This window comes from Pseudophryne corroboree, chromosome 7, assembly GCF_028390025.1.
Source record: "Pseudophryne corroboree isolate aPseCor3 chromosome 7, aPseCor3.hap2, whole genome shotgun sequence".
Taxonomy (NCBI): Eukaryota; Metazoa; Chordata; class Amphibia; order Anura; family Myobatrachidae; genus Pseudophryne; species Pseudophryne corroboree.
Genome location: NC_086450.1, coordinates 73,849,331 through 73,866,268, shown reverse-complemented (window position 1 = coordinate 73,866,268; position 16,938 = coordinate 73,849,331). Strand labels below are relative to the sequence as shown.

Sequence of the window (16,938 nt, the reverse complement as noted above, 5' to 3'; positions counted from 1 at the left end):
GATAGCCTTATAATAAGTGCTCCCTTATAGCTGCTTTGTTATATCAAAATATCGCCATAAATTTGCCCCCCCCTCTCTGTTTTACCCTGTTTCTGTAGTGCAGTGCAGGGGAGAGACTTGGGAGCCGTCCTGACCAGCGGAGCTGTGAGAGGAAATGGCGCCGTGTGCTGAGGAGATAGGCCCCGCCCCTTTTCTGGCGGGCTCGTCTCCCGCTATTTAGAGAAATCAGGCAGGGGTTAAATATCTCCATATAGCCTCTAGGGGCTATATGTGAGGTATTTTTAGCCTTTATATAGGTTACATTTGCCTCCCAGGGCGCCCCCCCCCAGCGCCCTGCACCCTCAGTGACCGCGTGTGAAGTGTGCTGAGAGGAAAATGGCGCACAGCTGCAGTGCTGTGCGCTACCTTTAGAAGACTGCAGGAGTCTTCAGCCGCCGATTCTGGACCTCTTCTGACTTCAGCATCTGCAAGGGGGCCGGCGGCGCGGCTCCGGTGACCATCCAGGCTGTACCTGTGATCGTCCCTCTGGAGCTTGATGTCCAGTAGCCAAGAAGCCAATCCATCCTGCACGCAGGTGAGTTGACTCCTTCTCCCCTCAGTCCCTCGCTGCAGTGATCCTGTTGCCAGCAGGAATCACTGTAAAATAAAAAACCTAGCTAAACTTTTTCTAAGCAGCTCTTTAGGAGAGCCACCTAGATTGCACCCTTCTCGGCCGGGCACAAAAATCTAACTGGAGTCTGGAGGAGGGTCATAGGGGGAGGAGCCAGTGCACACCACCTGATCTGGAAAAGCTTTACTTTTTGTGCCCTGTCTCCTGCGGAGCCGCTATTCCCCATGGTCCTTTCAGGAACCCCAGCATCCACTAGGACGATAGAGAAATATATATATATATATATACATACACACACACACATATACACACACACACACACACACACAGTACCAGTGAAAAGTTTGGACACACCTTCTCATTCAATAGTTTTTAATTATTTTAATTACTTTCTATATTGTAGATTAATACTGAAGACATCTAAACTATGGAAGAACACATATGGAATTATGTTGTAAACAAAAAAAAGTGTTAAACAAATCAAAATATGTTTTATATTATAGATTCCTCAAAGTAACCCCCTTTTGCTTTGATGACAGCTTTGCACACTCTTGGCATTCTCTCAATCCGCTTCATGAGGTAGTCTCCTGGAATGGTATTGAATTAACAGGTGTGCCTTGTCAAGAGTCAATCTGTGGAATTACTTGCCTTCTTAATGTGTTTGAGACCATCAGTTGTGTTGTGCAGAGGTAGGGTTAGTACACAGTGGACACCCCTATTTGACTAGTGTTGTAATCCATATTATGGCACGAACTACTCAACACAGAGAAACGTCAGTCCATCGTTACTTTAAGACATGAAGGTCAGTCGATACGGAAAATTTCAAGAACTTTGAATGTATCCTCAATGCAGTTGCAAAAACCATGAAACGCTAGTATGAAACTGGCTCTCATGAAGAACGTCCCAGGAAAGGAAGACCAAGACTAACCTCTGCTGCAGAGGAGAAGTTCATTAGTGTTACCAGCCTCAGAAACTGATACTCAACAGCACCTCAGATTAGAGCCCACAAATTCTTCACAGAGTTCAAGTAGCAGACAAATCTCAACATCAACTGTTCAGAGGAGACTGCGTTAATCAGGCCTTCATGGTCAAATTGCTGCAAAGAAGCCACTACTGAGGATGAACAACAAGAAGAGAATTGTTTGGGCCAAGAAACACAAGGAATGGACATTAGACCAGTGGAAATCTGTACTTTGATCTGATGAGTCCAAATTTGAGATTTTTGGTTCCAACCGCCGTGTCTTTGTGAGACGCAGAGAAGGTGAGCGGATGGTTTCTGCATGTGTGGTTCCCACTGTAAAGCATGGAGGAGAAGGTGTGATGGTGTGGGGGTGCTTTGCTGGTGACACTGTTGGTGATTTATTCAAAATTCAAGGCACACTTAACCAGCATGCCTACCACAGCATTCTGCAGTGCCATGCCATTCCATCTGGTTTGCGCTTACTGGGACCATCATTTGTTTTTCAACAAGACAATGACCCCAACACACCTCCAGGCTATGTAAGGGCTACTTGACCAAGAAGGAAAGTGATGGAGTGCTGCGTCACATGACCTGGCCTCCACAATCACCCGACCTAAACCCAACTGAGATGGTTTGGGATGAGTTGGACCGCAGAGTGAAGGAAAAGCCGCCAACAAGTGCTCAGCACCTCTGAGAACTCCTTAAAGACTGTTGGAAAACCATTCCAGGAGACTACCTCATGAAACTGATTGAGAGAATGCCAAGAGTGTGCAAAGCGGTCATCAAAGCAAAAGGGGGCTACTTTGAGGAACCTAAACTGTAAAACATATGTTGATTTAACACTTTTTTGTTTACAACATAATTCCATGTGTTCTTTCATAGTTTTGATGTCTTTAGTATTAATCTACAATGTAGAAAATAATTAAAATAAAAACCATTGAATGAGAAGGTGTGTCCAAACTTTTGACAGTATTTGGACAGCCACCGATTGTGCAAGTTGACCCACTTAAAAAGATGAGAGAGGTCTGTAATATCCATCATAGATACACTTCAACTGTGAGAGACAGAATCTTAAAAAAAAAAAAAAAAACAACCTAGGAAATCACATTGTATGATTTTTAAACAATTCATTTGTATATTTTTGCGGAAAATAAATATTTGGTCAATCAAAAAGTTTAACTCAATACTTTGTAATATAACCTCGGTTGGCAAGTACAGAGGTCAAACGTTTCCTGTAGTTCTTGACCAGGTTTGCACACACACTGTAGCAGGTATTTTGGCCCACTCTTCCATGCAGATCTTCTCTAGATCTGTCATGTTTTGGGGCTGTCGCTGGGCAACACGGACTTTCAACTCCATCCACAGATTTTCTATTGGGTTGAGGTCTGGAGACTGGCTAGGCCACTCCAGGACCTTGAAATGCTTCTTAAGGAGCCACTCCTTAGTTGCCCGGGCGTTGTGTTTGGGGTCATTGTCATGTTGAAAGACCCAGTCACGTTCCATCTTCAATGCTCTTACTGAGGGAAGGAGGTTTTTGCCCAAAATCTCACAATACATGGCCCCATTCATCCTCTCCTTAATACGGATCAGTCGTCCTGTCCCCTTTGCAGAAAAGCAGCCCCAAAGCATGATGTTTCCCCCCCATGCTTCACAGTGGGCATGGTGTTCTTGGGATGCCATTCATCATTCTTCTCCCTCCAAACACGGCGAGTGGAGTTTATACCAAAAAGTTCGATTTTGCACTCATCTGACCACATTACATTCTTCCAATCCTCCTCTGGATCATCCAGATGGTCACTGTCAAACTTTAGACGGGCCTGGACATGTGCTGGCTTAAGCGGGGGGACCTTTCGGGCGCTGCAGGATTTCAATCCATGACGATGTAGTGTGTTACTAATGGTAACCTTTGTGACTGTGGTCCCAGCTCTCTTGAGGTCATTGACCAGGTCCCCCCGTGTAGTTCTGGGCTGATTCCTCACCGTTCTCAAGATCATTGGTACCCCACAAGGTGAGATCTTGCATGGAGCCCCAGGTCGAGGGAGATTGTCAGTGATCTTGTATTTCTTCCATTTTTTTTATAATTGCACCAACAGTTGATCTCTTCTCACCAAGCTGCTTGCCTAATGTCGAGTAGCTCATCCCAGCCTTGTGCAGCTCTACAATTTTGTCCCTGGTGTCCTTAGACAGCTCTCTGGTCTTGGACATGGTGGAGAGGTAGCAGTCTGACTGTTTGAGGGTGTGGACAGGTGTCTTTTATACAGATAACCAGTTCAAACAGGTGCCATTAATACAGGTAACGAGTGGAGAAAAGAAGAGCTTCTTAAAGAAGAAGTAACAGATCTGTGAGAGACAGAAATCTTACTGCTTGGTAGGTGTCTAAATATTTATTTTCCACAAGAACATATACGTGTAAATTGTTTAAAAATCATACAATGTGATTTCATGGGTTTTTTTTCTCCAGATTCTGTCAGTTGAAGTGTACCTATGATGGAAATTACAGACCTCTCTCATCTTTTTAAGTCGGTCAACTTGCACAATCGGTGGCTGTCCAAATACTTTTTTGCCCCACTGTATATAGAGTTTATCTATATAGCTATAAATATATAATATTATTTGTTTATTTATTTTTCTGCCTGTTATGGGTACCAAGCCTGCTACATGTATAATCCAAGCTACTACAGACAGTACAACTGCTCTGAGACTAGGTGTTTATGCTGTCATACCGTATCTGATTGTGCCGGGTTTAACATTGTACTTGGGGCACTGATGAGGCTTAGGAGCTGCGCGTTTCTCCACTGTTCTGCTGAAAGATTTCTCCGAGGATAAACCATCTGAAGTGAAATTAGGGCATCGGACAAAGACTAAAACAGAAGACACAAAACAATCCTCAATCTCTGCATAACAAAAGGAAAACTGAAATATTCATACAGCAAAAGGAGATAAGGGAATAAATACTCTGCTGTATAATAATTACAGTGATTAAAATCACAACTGCAAGCGGGTGCTGGTATTTCGGAAGCTGCTATATTGGTTACGGAGCTGCAGTGCTAATTAGAACACTCACAGATGGGGAAATGATTAGAACTCAAAAACTACCCCCACTAGAAGAAGACAAAATAAGAACTTTCATTAAATGCTGCCAACCAGAAGACCGTGAAAGAGACAAAATGCCACAGACAAGAACAACAGTGATATGGGGTCTTTTTACTAAGCCTTGGATAGAGATAAAGTGGATGAAGATAACATACCAACCAACCAGCCATCAACTAACGGTCATTTTTCAAATGACAGCCTGTAACTTGACAGTTAGGAGCTTACTACTTGTACTTTATCTCTCTCCAAGGCTTAGTAAATAGGCCTTGTAATCTCATATCCCCCACAAATATCCTCTACCTACAGTTGTGCCCTGATACATCCAGCCTCAATATGCCAAGCAGTGAGAGATGCCTGGCGTAAGTGAGGCACCAGGTCCCGTTCAACTCGCGGGTGTCTTTTGTTCCCCAAAAATGTGTCTCAGTGGTAATGCAATTTGACTAGGACTCACGAGGAACCTGTGCTGATTGATTTAATATATAATACTTGTTTATCTGTGTGTCACCGAGTTTGTATACAGAGCACAACAGAGCTTGGATTGGAAAAAAAGCTGCATCTGCTACATTGTAGCAATTCACGTACAGATTCAGAGACTCAGTCACACATTACATACAAGTGTCATATCATGCATCCTATTTGCATTGCGTTGTGACAGATGCATTTTTGGCAAACAAGACGCCCGATACTAGAAGATTCTCACATGACCTGGCGTGCCAAGTGGGGCTGTTTGGTGTGACTGCAGCAAAGATGAATGAGGACAAATCTGTACAGTATTTAGTGAGGCTGCCAAAAATACTAATGAAATTGGGTTTGCACAAAATTGGACCCAATGTGAGTACTGGCTGGTAACGCCTAGCATCATGTGGCCACTTCCGATCTTGGATGTAACAATGGATAGCCCAGGTACGCTAATTACTTGTGCTGAAACTTTCAACTCCAATGTCAATATGTGGTGACCAACACTACATGTTTCCGCAGGGTAGCTCTGAACAGCAGGTTCCCCGTCTGTCGCTGCAGAGGAAGGGATTTCTAGAGCCAGCACAAACCCAGGTGTTTTTCGAAAAGGTGGCTACCTTTGAAATACATCCTCCCCTAATTGTACTATGGCAGTGTTTCCCAAAAAGCGGTCCTCTAAGCACTCCAACCAGCCAGGTTTTAAGGATATCCATATTTAGGCACAAATGACTTAATTAGTACCCTAGACAAATTACTTATATAAACAGGGATATCCCCAAAACCTGGACTTTTGGGGTGCCTTGCGGTCCACATTTGGGAACCACTGTACTATGGTATGAAGTGTATCAAACCTTCTGAAGAGGACAAGTGGTGAAGTTACCATTCGCAACCAGTCAGCTTCCAGCTATCATTTTATGGAATGTACTAAATAAATGATAGCTAGAAGCGAATTTGTTATCCAGTACCTTTAATAAAATTTTAGCTGGAAGTTGATTGGATGATATGGGCCCCATCGAGCAATTTCCCCACCCCAATCCCTCTTTAGAAGGTCCAACACATCTTCAATTACTCTGTGAAAAGGAGAGGAATGATAAGAAGCAGTGGTCGCCTTTACGGCTGAATATAAGCACATTAAAAGGGCAGTATCCTATTAGCCGCTGTAAATTACCAGGGCTAATTACCTCTACGAGGCTATCCAATTAGCCCCCAATGCCAGCACTTATAAGGGATTTCATTTTGCATCCCTCAGGCAGGCCACACATATCCACAATCAGAGCCGGCCCTAACCAATATGATGCCCTAAGCAAGATTTTAGCTGGTGCCCCCTAACACCACCGCTAGTTCTGCAAGAGATGCCTGGCATGAGTCAGCTGGCAGCTGTGCTAACGTCGGGCACATTTTGTTTATGAAAATGCATCTTATTTGCATAACTATGTGGCTAGGATGTACAAGCAGCTTCTGCTGATTAAATTGATATGCAGCATGCCTAAATTCTGTGTGCGGCTGTATCTGCATATGAAATGCTACATTACAGTGATTTCCAGGAATAAACACAGAATATAGGCATGCAGCATATCATTTTAATCAACAGAAGCTGCTGGTGCCCCTAAGCATACCAAATGCCCTAGGCATTTGCCTAGTTTGCCTATGCCTAAGGCCGGCTCTGTCCACAATAAAGAAGCCTTTTTTGCACAAAATACACACAGGTCCGCAACTTTTTGCAGTTCCTTTGTGTTTTCTTCCCCAAAAAATAAATTTGGGCAGAAAAAAAAAAAAAAAAAAAAAAAAAGGAGGAATAATTGGATAGCACAGGAAAAAAATTAAAATAAATAAATTAGAAAACCCCCAGTTTTAAGAGTCCAAAACAAATCTGCGGCTAATTGGATAGCCCCCTAAATCTGCAATAGTAATTTATTACCAGATATTTATGCTAGCATTCTATTAACCGCTATAATTTTCCATAACAAATCTGGGCTGCTGTTAATGCTACACTTAAAGAAGTTCGGGCTCTATACAAACAATCTCTTAGCATAATAGTGTCATGTCACAGTAGAAAGATATTGGCACTAGATATATATATTTTTTAATAGTGGTTTCCCTTGTTTTAGCTATTTATTTTTATCATCTTGGGTCATTTTACCTAAGTGCACATAATTACAGATCATAATGGATTGATTTTATTTATCCATACTGGGACAAATTTGCTACTTGTTTCTTCTGTTGTCACTGGGTCCTGTTCGTGCGGTCAGAATATGGTCACATACAGGGCAATAGTGGCAATCTTCTGATAACATCAACATGTCTGACAATGACCCGATCCATTTAGAGATTGCATCAGGCGTGTTATAAGTGAACACATCATGTAATATGCAGCTAATAACCAACATCACAGCTTGAATAATAGCTAAAAGGGTGGATAAATAATTCAAGCTTTTCAAAGACTTATTTAAGTTCACTCTCAAACACGTAGTACCATCACTAGTCACGTCCTTCTGTGTGAATCCACCTGTCATTACAAAACACGTGTTAACTAGGAGACTGCAAGTCCATTAACTCTTCTTCTCTAATACCCAATGTAAGACCCTAAAGATCTACCTTAACAGCAGCTTTGTAAAGATCGCAAATAAAACTGGGAAGGTACACTTTATCATGCTGGGCTAATTTTCTTCACTGTGAATAAATCAGATATTTTAGGAAAGTTCTAAAAAAAGAAAAAAAAATTGCCTGACAAGTTAAATTACCTTACTGTGGGGTACAAACTCTTCCATCATCTTTTTTAAAGGATTTTCATAGTCTACAATCATCTGTCCAAGTCGAGGATACTCCCGATCACTAGCAACAAAATAAAAAAAATAAGAATTTACTTACCGATAATTCTATTTCTCATAGTCCGTAGTGGATGCTGGGGACTCCGTAAGGACCATGGGGAATAGCGGCTCCGCAGGAGACTGGGCACATCTAAAGAAAGCTTTAGGACTATCTGGTGTGCACTGGCTCCTCCCCCTATGACCCTCCTCCAAGCCTCAGTTAGGATACTGTGCCCGGACGAGCGTACACAATAAGGAAGGATTTTGAATCCCGGGTAAGACTCATACCAGCCACACCAATCACACCGTACAACTTGTGATCTGAACCCAGTTAACAGCATGAAAACAGAGGAGCCTCTAGAAAAGATGGCTCACTACAGCAATAACCCGATTTTTTGGTAACAATAACTATGTACCAGTATTGCAGACAATCCGCACTTGGGATGGGCGCCCAGCATCCACTACGGACTATGAGAAATAGAATTATCGGTAAGTAAATTCTTATTTTCTCTAACGTCCTAAGTGGATGCTGGGGACTCCGTAAGGACCATGGGGATTATACCAAAGCTCCCAAACGGGCGGGAGAGTGCGGATGACTCTGCAGCACCAAATGAGAGAACTCCAGGTCCTCCTCAGCCAGGATATCAATTTTGTAGAATTTTACAAACGTATTTGCTCCTGACCAAGTAGCTGCTCGGCAAAGTTGTAAAGCCGAGACCCCTCGGGCAGCCGCCCAAGATGAGCCCACCTTCCTTGTGGAGTGGGCATTTACAGATTTTTGGCTGTGGCAGGCCTGCCACAGAATGTGCAAGCTGAATTGTACTACAAATCCAACGAGCAATAGTCTGCTTAGAAGCAGGAGCACCCAGCTTGTTGGGTGCATACAGGATCAACAGCGAGTCAGATTTCCTGACTCCAGCCGTCCTGGAAACATATATTTTCAGGGCCCTGACAACGTCTAGCAACTTGGAGTCCTCCAAGTCCCTAGTAGCCGCAGGCACCACAAATAGGTTGGTTCAGGTGAAACGCTGAAACCACCTTAGGGAGAAACTTAGGACGAGTCCTCAATTCCGCCCTGTCCGAATGGAAAATCAGTAAGGGCTTTTTTAGGATAAAGCCGCCAATTCTGACACGCGCCTGGCCCAGGCCAGGGCCAACAGCATGACCACTTTCCATGTGAGATATTTTAACTCCACAGATTTAAGTGGTTCAAACCAATGTGACTTTTGGAACCCAAAACTACATTGAGATCCCAAAGTGCCACTGGAGGCACAAAAGGAGGCTGTATATGCAGTACCCCTTTTACAAACGTCTGAACTTCAGGGACTGAAGCTAGTTCTTTTTGGAAGAAAATTGACAGGGCCGAAATTTGAACCTTAATGGACCCTAATTTCAGGCCCATAGACACTCCTGTTTGCAGGAAATGTAGGAATCGACCCAGTTGAATTTCCTCCGTCGGGCCTTACTGGCCTCGCACCACGCAACATATTTTCGCCAATTGCGGTGATAATGTTTTTGCGGTTACATCCTTCCTGGCTTTGATCAGGATAGGGATGACTTCATCCGGAATGCCTTTTTTCCTTCAGGATCCGGCGTTCAACCGCCATGCCGTCAAACGCAGCCGCGGTAAGTCTTGGAACAGACAGGGTCCTTGCTGGAGCAGGTCCCTTCTTAGAGGTAGAGGCCACGGATCCTCCGTGAGCATCTCTTGAAGTTCCGGTTACCAAGTCCTTCTTGACCAATCCGGAGCCACGAATATAGTGCTTACTCCTCTCCATCTTATCAATCTCAGTACCTTGGGTATGAGAGGCAGAGGAGGGAACACATACCCTGACTGGTACACCCACGGTGTTACCAGAGCGTCTACAGCTATTGCCTGAGGGTCCCTGGACCTGGCGCAATACCTGTCGAGTTTTTCCCAACGGTTTATAATCATGTGGAAGACTTCTGGGTGAAGTCCCCACTCTCCCGGGTGGATGTCGTGCTGAGGAAGTCTGCTTCCCAATTGTCCACTCCCGGAATGAATACTGCCGACAGTGCTATCACATGATTTTCCGCCCAGCGAAGAATCCTTGCAGCTTCTGCCATTGCCCTCCTGCTTCTTGTGCCACCCTGTCTGTTTACGTGGGTGACTGCCGTGATGTTGTCCGACTGGATCAACACCGGCTGACCTTGAAGCAGAGGTCTTGCTAAGCTTAGAGCATTGTAAATGTCCCTTAGCTTCAGGATATTTATGTGAAGTGATGTCTCCAGGCTTGACCATAAGCCCTGGATATTCCTTCCCTGTGTGACTGCTCCCCAGCCTCGCAGGCTGGCATCCGTGGTCACCAGGACCCAGTCCTGAATGCCGAATCTGCGGCCCTCTAGAAGATGAGCAATCTGCAACCACCACATGAGGGACACCCTTGTCCTTGGTGACAGGGTTATCCGCTGATGCATCTGAAGATGCGACCCGGACCATTTGTCCAGCAGGTCCCACTGGAAAGTTCTTGCGTGGAATCTGCCGAATGGGATTGCTTCGTAGGAAGCCACCATTTTACCCAGAACCCTTGTGCATTGATGCACTGAGACTTGGCTCGGTTTTAGGAGGTTCCTGACTAGCTCGGATAACTCCCTGGCTTTCTCCTCCGGGAGAAACACCTTTTTCTGGACTGTGTCCAGGATCATCCCTAGGAACAGAAGACAAGTCGTCGGAACCAGCTGCGATTTTGGAATATTGAGAATCCAATCGTGCTGCCGCAACACTACCTGAGATAGTGCTACACCGACCTCCAACTGTTCCCTGGATCTTACCCTTATCAGGGAATTGTCCAAGTAAGGGATAACTAAAATTCCCTTCCTTCGAAGGAATATCATCATTTCGGCCATTACCTTGGTAAAGACCCGGGGTGCCGTGGACCATCCATACGGCAGCGTCTGAACGGATAGTGACAGTTCTGTACCATAAACCCGAGGTACCCTTGGTGAGAAGGGTAAATTTGGACATGGAGGTAAGCATCCTTGATGTCCCAAGACATCATGTAGTCCCCTTCTTCCAGGTTCGCAATCACTGCTCTGAGTGACTCAATCTTGAATTTGAACCTCTGTATGTAAGTGTTCAAAGATTTTAGATTTAGAATCGGTCTCACCGAGCTGTCCGGCTTCGGTACCACCACAGTGTGGAATAATACCCCGTTCCCTGTTGCAGGAGGGGTATCTTGATTATCACCTGCTGGGAATACAGCTTGTGAATGGCTTCCAAAACTGTCTCCCTGTCAGAAGGAGACATCGATAAAGCCGACTTTAGGAAACGGCGAGGGGGAGACGTCTCGAATTCTAATTTGTACCCCTGAGATATCACCTGAAGGATCCAGGGGTCTACTTGCGAGTGAGCCCACTGCGTGCTGAAATTCATTGAGACGGGCCCCCCACCGTGCCTGATTCTGCTTGTAAAGCCCCAGCGTATACTGAGGGCTTGGCAGAGGCGGGAGAGGGTTTCTGTTCCTGGGAACTGGCTGATTTCTGCAGCCTTTTGCCTCTCCCTCTGTCACGGGGCAGAAATGAGGAACCTTTTGCCCGCTTGTCCACGAAAAGACTGCGCCTGATAATACGGCGTCTTCTCATGTTGAGAGGCGACCTGGGGTACAAACGTGGATTTCCCAGCTGTTGCCGTGGCCACCAGGTCTAAAAGACCGACCCCAAATAACTCCTCCCCTTAATAAGGCAATACTTCCAAATGCCATTTGGAATACGCATCACCTGACCACTGACGTGTCCATAACCCTCTACTGGTAGAAATGGACAACGCACTTAGACTTGATGCCAGTCGGCAAATATTCCGCTGTGCATCACGCATATATAGAAATGCATCTTTCAAATGCTCTATAGGCAAAAATATACTGTCCCTATCTAGGGTATCAATATTTTCAGTCAGGGAATCCGACCACGCCAACCCAGCACTGCACATCCAGGCTGAGGCGATTGCTGGTCGCAGTATAACACCAGTATGTGTGTAAATACATTTTAGGATACCCTCCTGCTTTCTATCAGCAGGATCCTTAAGGGCGGCCATCTCAGGAGAGGTTAGAGCCCTTACAAGCGTGTGAGCGCTTTATCCACCCTAGGGGGTGTTTCCCAACGCACCCTAACCTCTGGCGGGAAAGGATATAATGCCAATAACATTTTAGAAATTATCAGTTGTTATCGGGAGAAACCCACGCATCATCACACACCTCATTTAATTTCTCAGATTCAGGAAAACTACAGGTAGTTTTTCCTCACCGAACATAATACCCCTTTTTGGTGGTACTCGTATTATCAGAAATGTGTAAAACATTTTTCATTGCCTCAATCATGTAACATGTGGCCCTACTGGAAGTCACATTTGTCTCTTCACCGTCGACACTGGAGTCAGTATCCGTGTCGGCGTCTATATCTGCCATCTGAGGTAACGGGCGCTTTAGAGCCCCTGACGGCCTATGAGACGTCTGGACAGTCACAAGCTGAGTAGCCGGCTGTCTCATGTCAACCACTGTCTTTTATACAGAGCTGACACTGTCACGTAATTTCTTCCAACAGTTCATCCACTCAGGTGTCGACCCCCTAGGGGGTGACATCACTATTACAGGCAATCTGCTCCGTCTCCACATCATTTTTCTCCTCATACATGTCGACACAAAAGTACCGACATACAGCACACACACAGGGAATGCTCTGATAGAGGACAGGACCCCACTAGCCCTTTGGGGAGACAGAGGGAGAGTTTGCCAGCACACACCAGAGCGCTATATATATACAGGGATAACCTTATATAAGTGTTTTTCCCCTTATAGCTGCTGTATAGTTAATACTGCGCCTAATTAGTGCCCCCCTCTCTTTTTTAACCCTTTCTGTAGTGTAGTGACTGCAGGGGAGAGCCAGGGAGCTTCCCTCCAACGGAGCTGTGAGGGAAAATGGCGCCAGTGTGCTGAGGAGATAAGGCCGCCGATAAGGGGGCGGAGCCTATCTTCCCGTTTTTTTTGTGTATTCTGGCAGGGGTTAAATGCATCCATATAGCCCAGGAGCTATATGTGATGCATTTTTTTGCCATCCAAGGTGTTTTTATTGCGTCTCAGGGCGCCCCCCCCCCCAGCGCCCTGCACCCTCAGTGACCGGAGTGTGAAGTGTGCTGAGAGCAATGGCGCACAGCTGCAGTGCTGTGCGCTACCTTGTTGAAGACAGGACGTATTCTGCCGCCGATTTTCCGGACCTCTTCTGCCTTCTGGCTCTGTAAGGGGGCCGGCGGCGCGGCTCTGGGACCCATCCAAGCTGGGCCTGTGATCGTCCCTCTGGAGCTAATGTCCAGTAGCCTAAGAAGCCCAATCCACTCTGCACGCAGGTGAGTTCGCTTCTTCTCCCCTTAGTCCCTCGATGCAGTGAGCCTGTTGCCAGCAGGTCTCACTGAAAATAAAAAACCTAAACTAAAACTTTCACTAAGAAGCTCAGGAGAGCCCCTAGTGTGCACCCTTCTCGTTCGGGCACAGAGATCTAACTGAGGCTTGGAGGAGGGTCATAGGGGGAGGAGCCAGTGCACACCAGATAGTCCTAAAGCTTTCTTTAGATGTGCCCAGTCTCCTGCGGAGCCGCTATTCCCCATGGTCCTTACGGAGTCCCCAGCATCCACTTAGGACGTTAGAAAAATACATATATATTTACTGTAACTACAGAAATGCCCTAATGGAAAAACAAATACTGAATAATTGTAATTTTCAAAATGATTGTGCTACAGTCAGAAAAGTGTGATAATTAATGCTGCAAGTTACAAACAAATTAATAATAATATTATATTACTTTACAAAGTTTCTCTTTTTGCTAAGGATTTTACCCACAGGCGTAGTTTTAGACTCAAGAAGGATAGTACTTAAATACAACATAATGCCAATACCTGGAACCATGAGTCATTTCATGAGAGTAGTTGTAGAGTCCTATAATTGCTTTTCGCTCCTCAATCCGGGAAAGCATTATCATTAGTGTAGTGTAAGTTATTATCAGATCTAAGTAGTTCTTGGTTAAATCAAAGTTGACAGTCTGCAGAACAAAGACAGGATTGTTAACCAGTCTATAGCAAAAGGAAAAAGGTCTAACGAATGATTAAAACACAAAAGAGAGAAAAAAAAAAAAAACTGCTTTGTAGCCAACTTCACATTGACTAGAACTTTTAGAGTGCTCTGATTTGTGGGCCGCACACACATGGTCATAGCGGTAGGTGGACTCCGGGGATGAAACTGAAGTCGTTAGGAGTGTCAGAAAGGGGACGCTATTACCATCCAGACTGTCGAGATCCCAGCGCACGAGATACTGGCGCCGGAATGCCGATAGTGGAATAATCCCAAAGGGGACAAAGCAGAGATGCCGGAATCCCGACTGTCAGGATCCAGATCACCCACACAGCGGCCCGGGTAAATACTACAGCAGAGATTGGAGGGTTAGGTGACCCACGGGGAACTTAGTGTGCGGAGGGAGGAGGGTTAGGTTTACGGTGCGGAGAGGGGGAGGAGGGGGTTAGGCACCACCAGGGGGGGGGGGGGGGGGGGGTTAGGGTTAAGCTGCTTCCCTGGGGGGGGGGCAGGGTGGCGGCTTGGGGGAGACGGGTTAGGGTACGTGTGTGTGTGACAGTTTTATAAACAGCGCCGTAACTATGCCTTATGCAGGACCCGCCCCCTGTGCACGATATCATGATGTCACGCTGAAGGAGACGGTACCGCCAGACCCAGGAAGCACAGCACTGCTCGGAGCGTCTTTGCACATCCCCCTGTTAATACAGCTCACTCTGTGCCTGGTTGGTCCTCACCTGCTCACCCACTTCCTCCAACATTATTTATAGTTGGTGGGGGCGGCCTTATTACTAAGCTGTAGTGCAGCTCACAGAAACCTACCTAGGGCTACAGCCATCACCAACACTGGGTGGACAAATCTTTACAGAAAAGTCATCGATAAATGTAGGAGGACATGAAACTTAGCTCTGAAGTTTGCCGAGTGAGCTTCTACCCACCTAATAGGTGAAACAGTCCCCTAAACAAAACCTGTCATTTTCTTTATACGATGTGAAAGAAAGCATACAATTATTATTACACTTTGCTATAGAGATTCTCCACTTCGGGTCGTATTCGGCCACAGATACTACTTTATGTTCAATAAAAACTCTGCTGCTGAAGACTTTCCATATACACAATGATCAGGAGAGGCCGTGATAACAATTACACACACTGGTGCAAATTCATTTCATCTGCAAATAAAGTGCAACATTTGGAGCCTGACGTGCATAACATAGTTATGATGCCTCAGTCAACATTTGTAGTTCCCAAAGATGGATCCCCCCTGGCTGTCTTTAACTGTACCCTGTAACCCTGTGACCCCACCGCTACCCGCAAAGTTCCCACCATTGAAAGTAATGGAGCGGCTTTGCGATGTGCTGTCACAGTACAGACAGCGCACAGCCAATCAGGTGAGCGCCACGGAAGTAGCGCTTCCTGATTGGCTGAAGGGACTTCAGTGACAGGAGTCACGTGATGTCCCGGCATTCGGGAGAAAGGGGTCTGATGTGAAAGCATTGGACCCCTTTCTAGTCCGGTATGGAGCGGGTATTTGCGTTTTCTTTTTTTTTTACAAGTACGTGGATTTATCTCTCTGGACGTGGATTTATCTCTGGACGCTGGAAGGTGAGTATCATTTTTTCACAGGTACCCTTGGATCGTCGGAGACCGTGGCAGTCGGCGTGTCAACATAGGTAAGTATGTGTGTGTCGGTAGTGTGTAATAAAGTTTTACTGTCACGGTGTGTGTGTCCTGTTTTATTTGGGGTATTTTTTTCCCAGTAGTACTACAGGTACCAGCGGGCCCGTTTTTCTCCCGCATGCTGGTACTTGTGGTTCTCCAAGTACCAGATTGCGGGGGAGGCTTGCTGGGACTTGTAGTACTACTGGAAAAAACAATATATTTTTATTATCACAAAAGGCTATCAGCCCCCCCCATCCGCAGCCCATTGGATGGGGGGGGACAGCCTCGGGCTTCACCCCTGGCCCTTGGGTGGCTGGGGGGGGGGACCCCTTGATTGAAGGGGTCCCCACTCCCCCAGGGTACCCCGGCCAGGGGTGACTAGTTGGATATTTAATGCCACGGCCGCAGGGCACGGCATAAAAGTGACCCCCGGCTGTGGCATTATCTGTCCAGCTAGTGGAGCCCGATGCTGGTGTTAAAAATACGGGGGACCCCTACTCTTTTTGTCCCCCGTATTTTTGGCACCAGCACCAGGCGCAGAGCCCGGTGCTGGTTTTAAAAATACGGGGGATCCCTGGCCAATTTTTCCCCGGATTTTTAGAACCAGGACCAGCTCGATGAGCCCGAGGCTGGTTATGCTTTGGAGGGGGGACCCCACGCCATTTTTTTTTTCGGGTTTTTCCCGTTTTTTACCGTTTTTTTAAATCGCGGCAAAATCCGCCAAATCGGCCGATTTTCGCCCGCGACTCTGGCGAATCCGTTTTTCATTGAATATGGTGAATTCCGGAAGCCACCTTCCGGAATTCACCTGGCAAATTTAGTCGAATTAAAAAACGGCGAAAAATTGCCGCGATTCGCCGTGAATTGCATATACCCCATAGTGTACCTGTGCCCTTAACACCTAGTATACCTGTGGCCTTATGCACATAGTGCACCTGTAACCCTATGCACATTGGGGCAGATGTATTACGCCTGGAGACAGCATAAGGAAGTGATAAAGCAGTGATAAGTGCAAGGTGATAAACGCATCAGCCAATCAGCACCTTTCTGTTAATTTACATATTGGAGCTGATTGGCTGGTGCGTTTATCACCTTGCACTTATCACTGGTTTATCACTTCCTTACGCCTTCTCCAGGTTAATACATCTGCCCCATTGTTCTATTTGTAAACTGAACCACCTTCATGATAAGGCAGCCTAGGAGGAACCAGTCCTTACTAAACAGAAGGCCATGAGTATAGGCTGCATTCTTAGAATTACTGGCATAGCCAACACTGCT

General features: G+C 45.9%; 1 protein-coding gene across 2 annotated transcripts in view; it reads right to left on the bottom strand.

The window, feature by feature from the left end:
* NCKAP1 (NCK associated protein 1) overlaps positions 1-16,938 on the bottom strand; it is a 249,712-nt gene that overhangs the window by 134,411 nt on the left and 98,363 nt on the right. For both annotated transcript variants that reach the window (XM_063933318.1, XM_063933319.1), the window contains 3 exons: positions 13,830-13,972; positions 7,862-7,952; positions 4,295-4,432 (listed from right to left, as the gene is read on the bottom strand). In XM_063933318.1, coding sequence (XP_063789388.1) covers positions 4,295-4,432; positions 7,862-7,952; positions 13,830-13,972 — 372 coding nt within the window. The remainder of the gene's footprint in view (positions 1-4,294; positions 4,433-7,861; positions 7,953-13,829; positions 13,973-16,938) is intronic.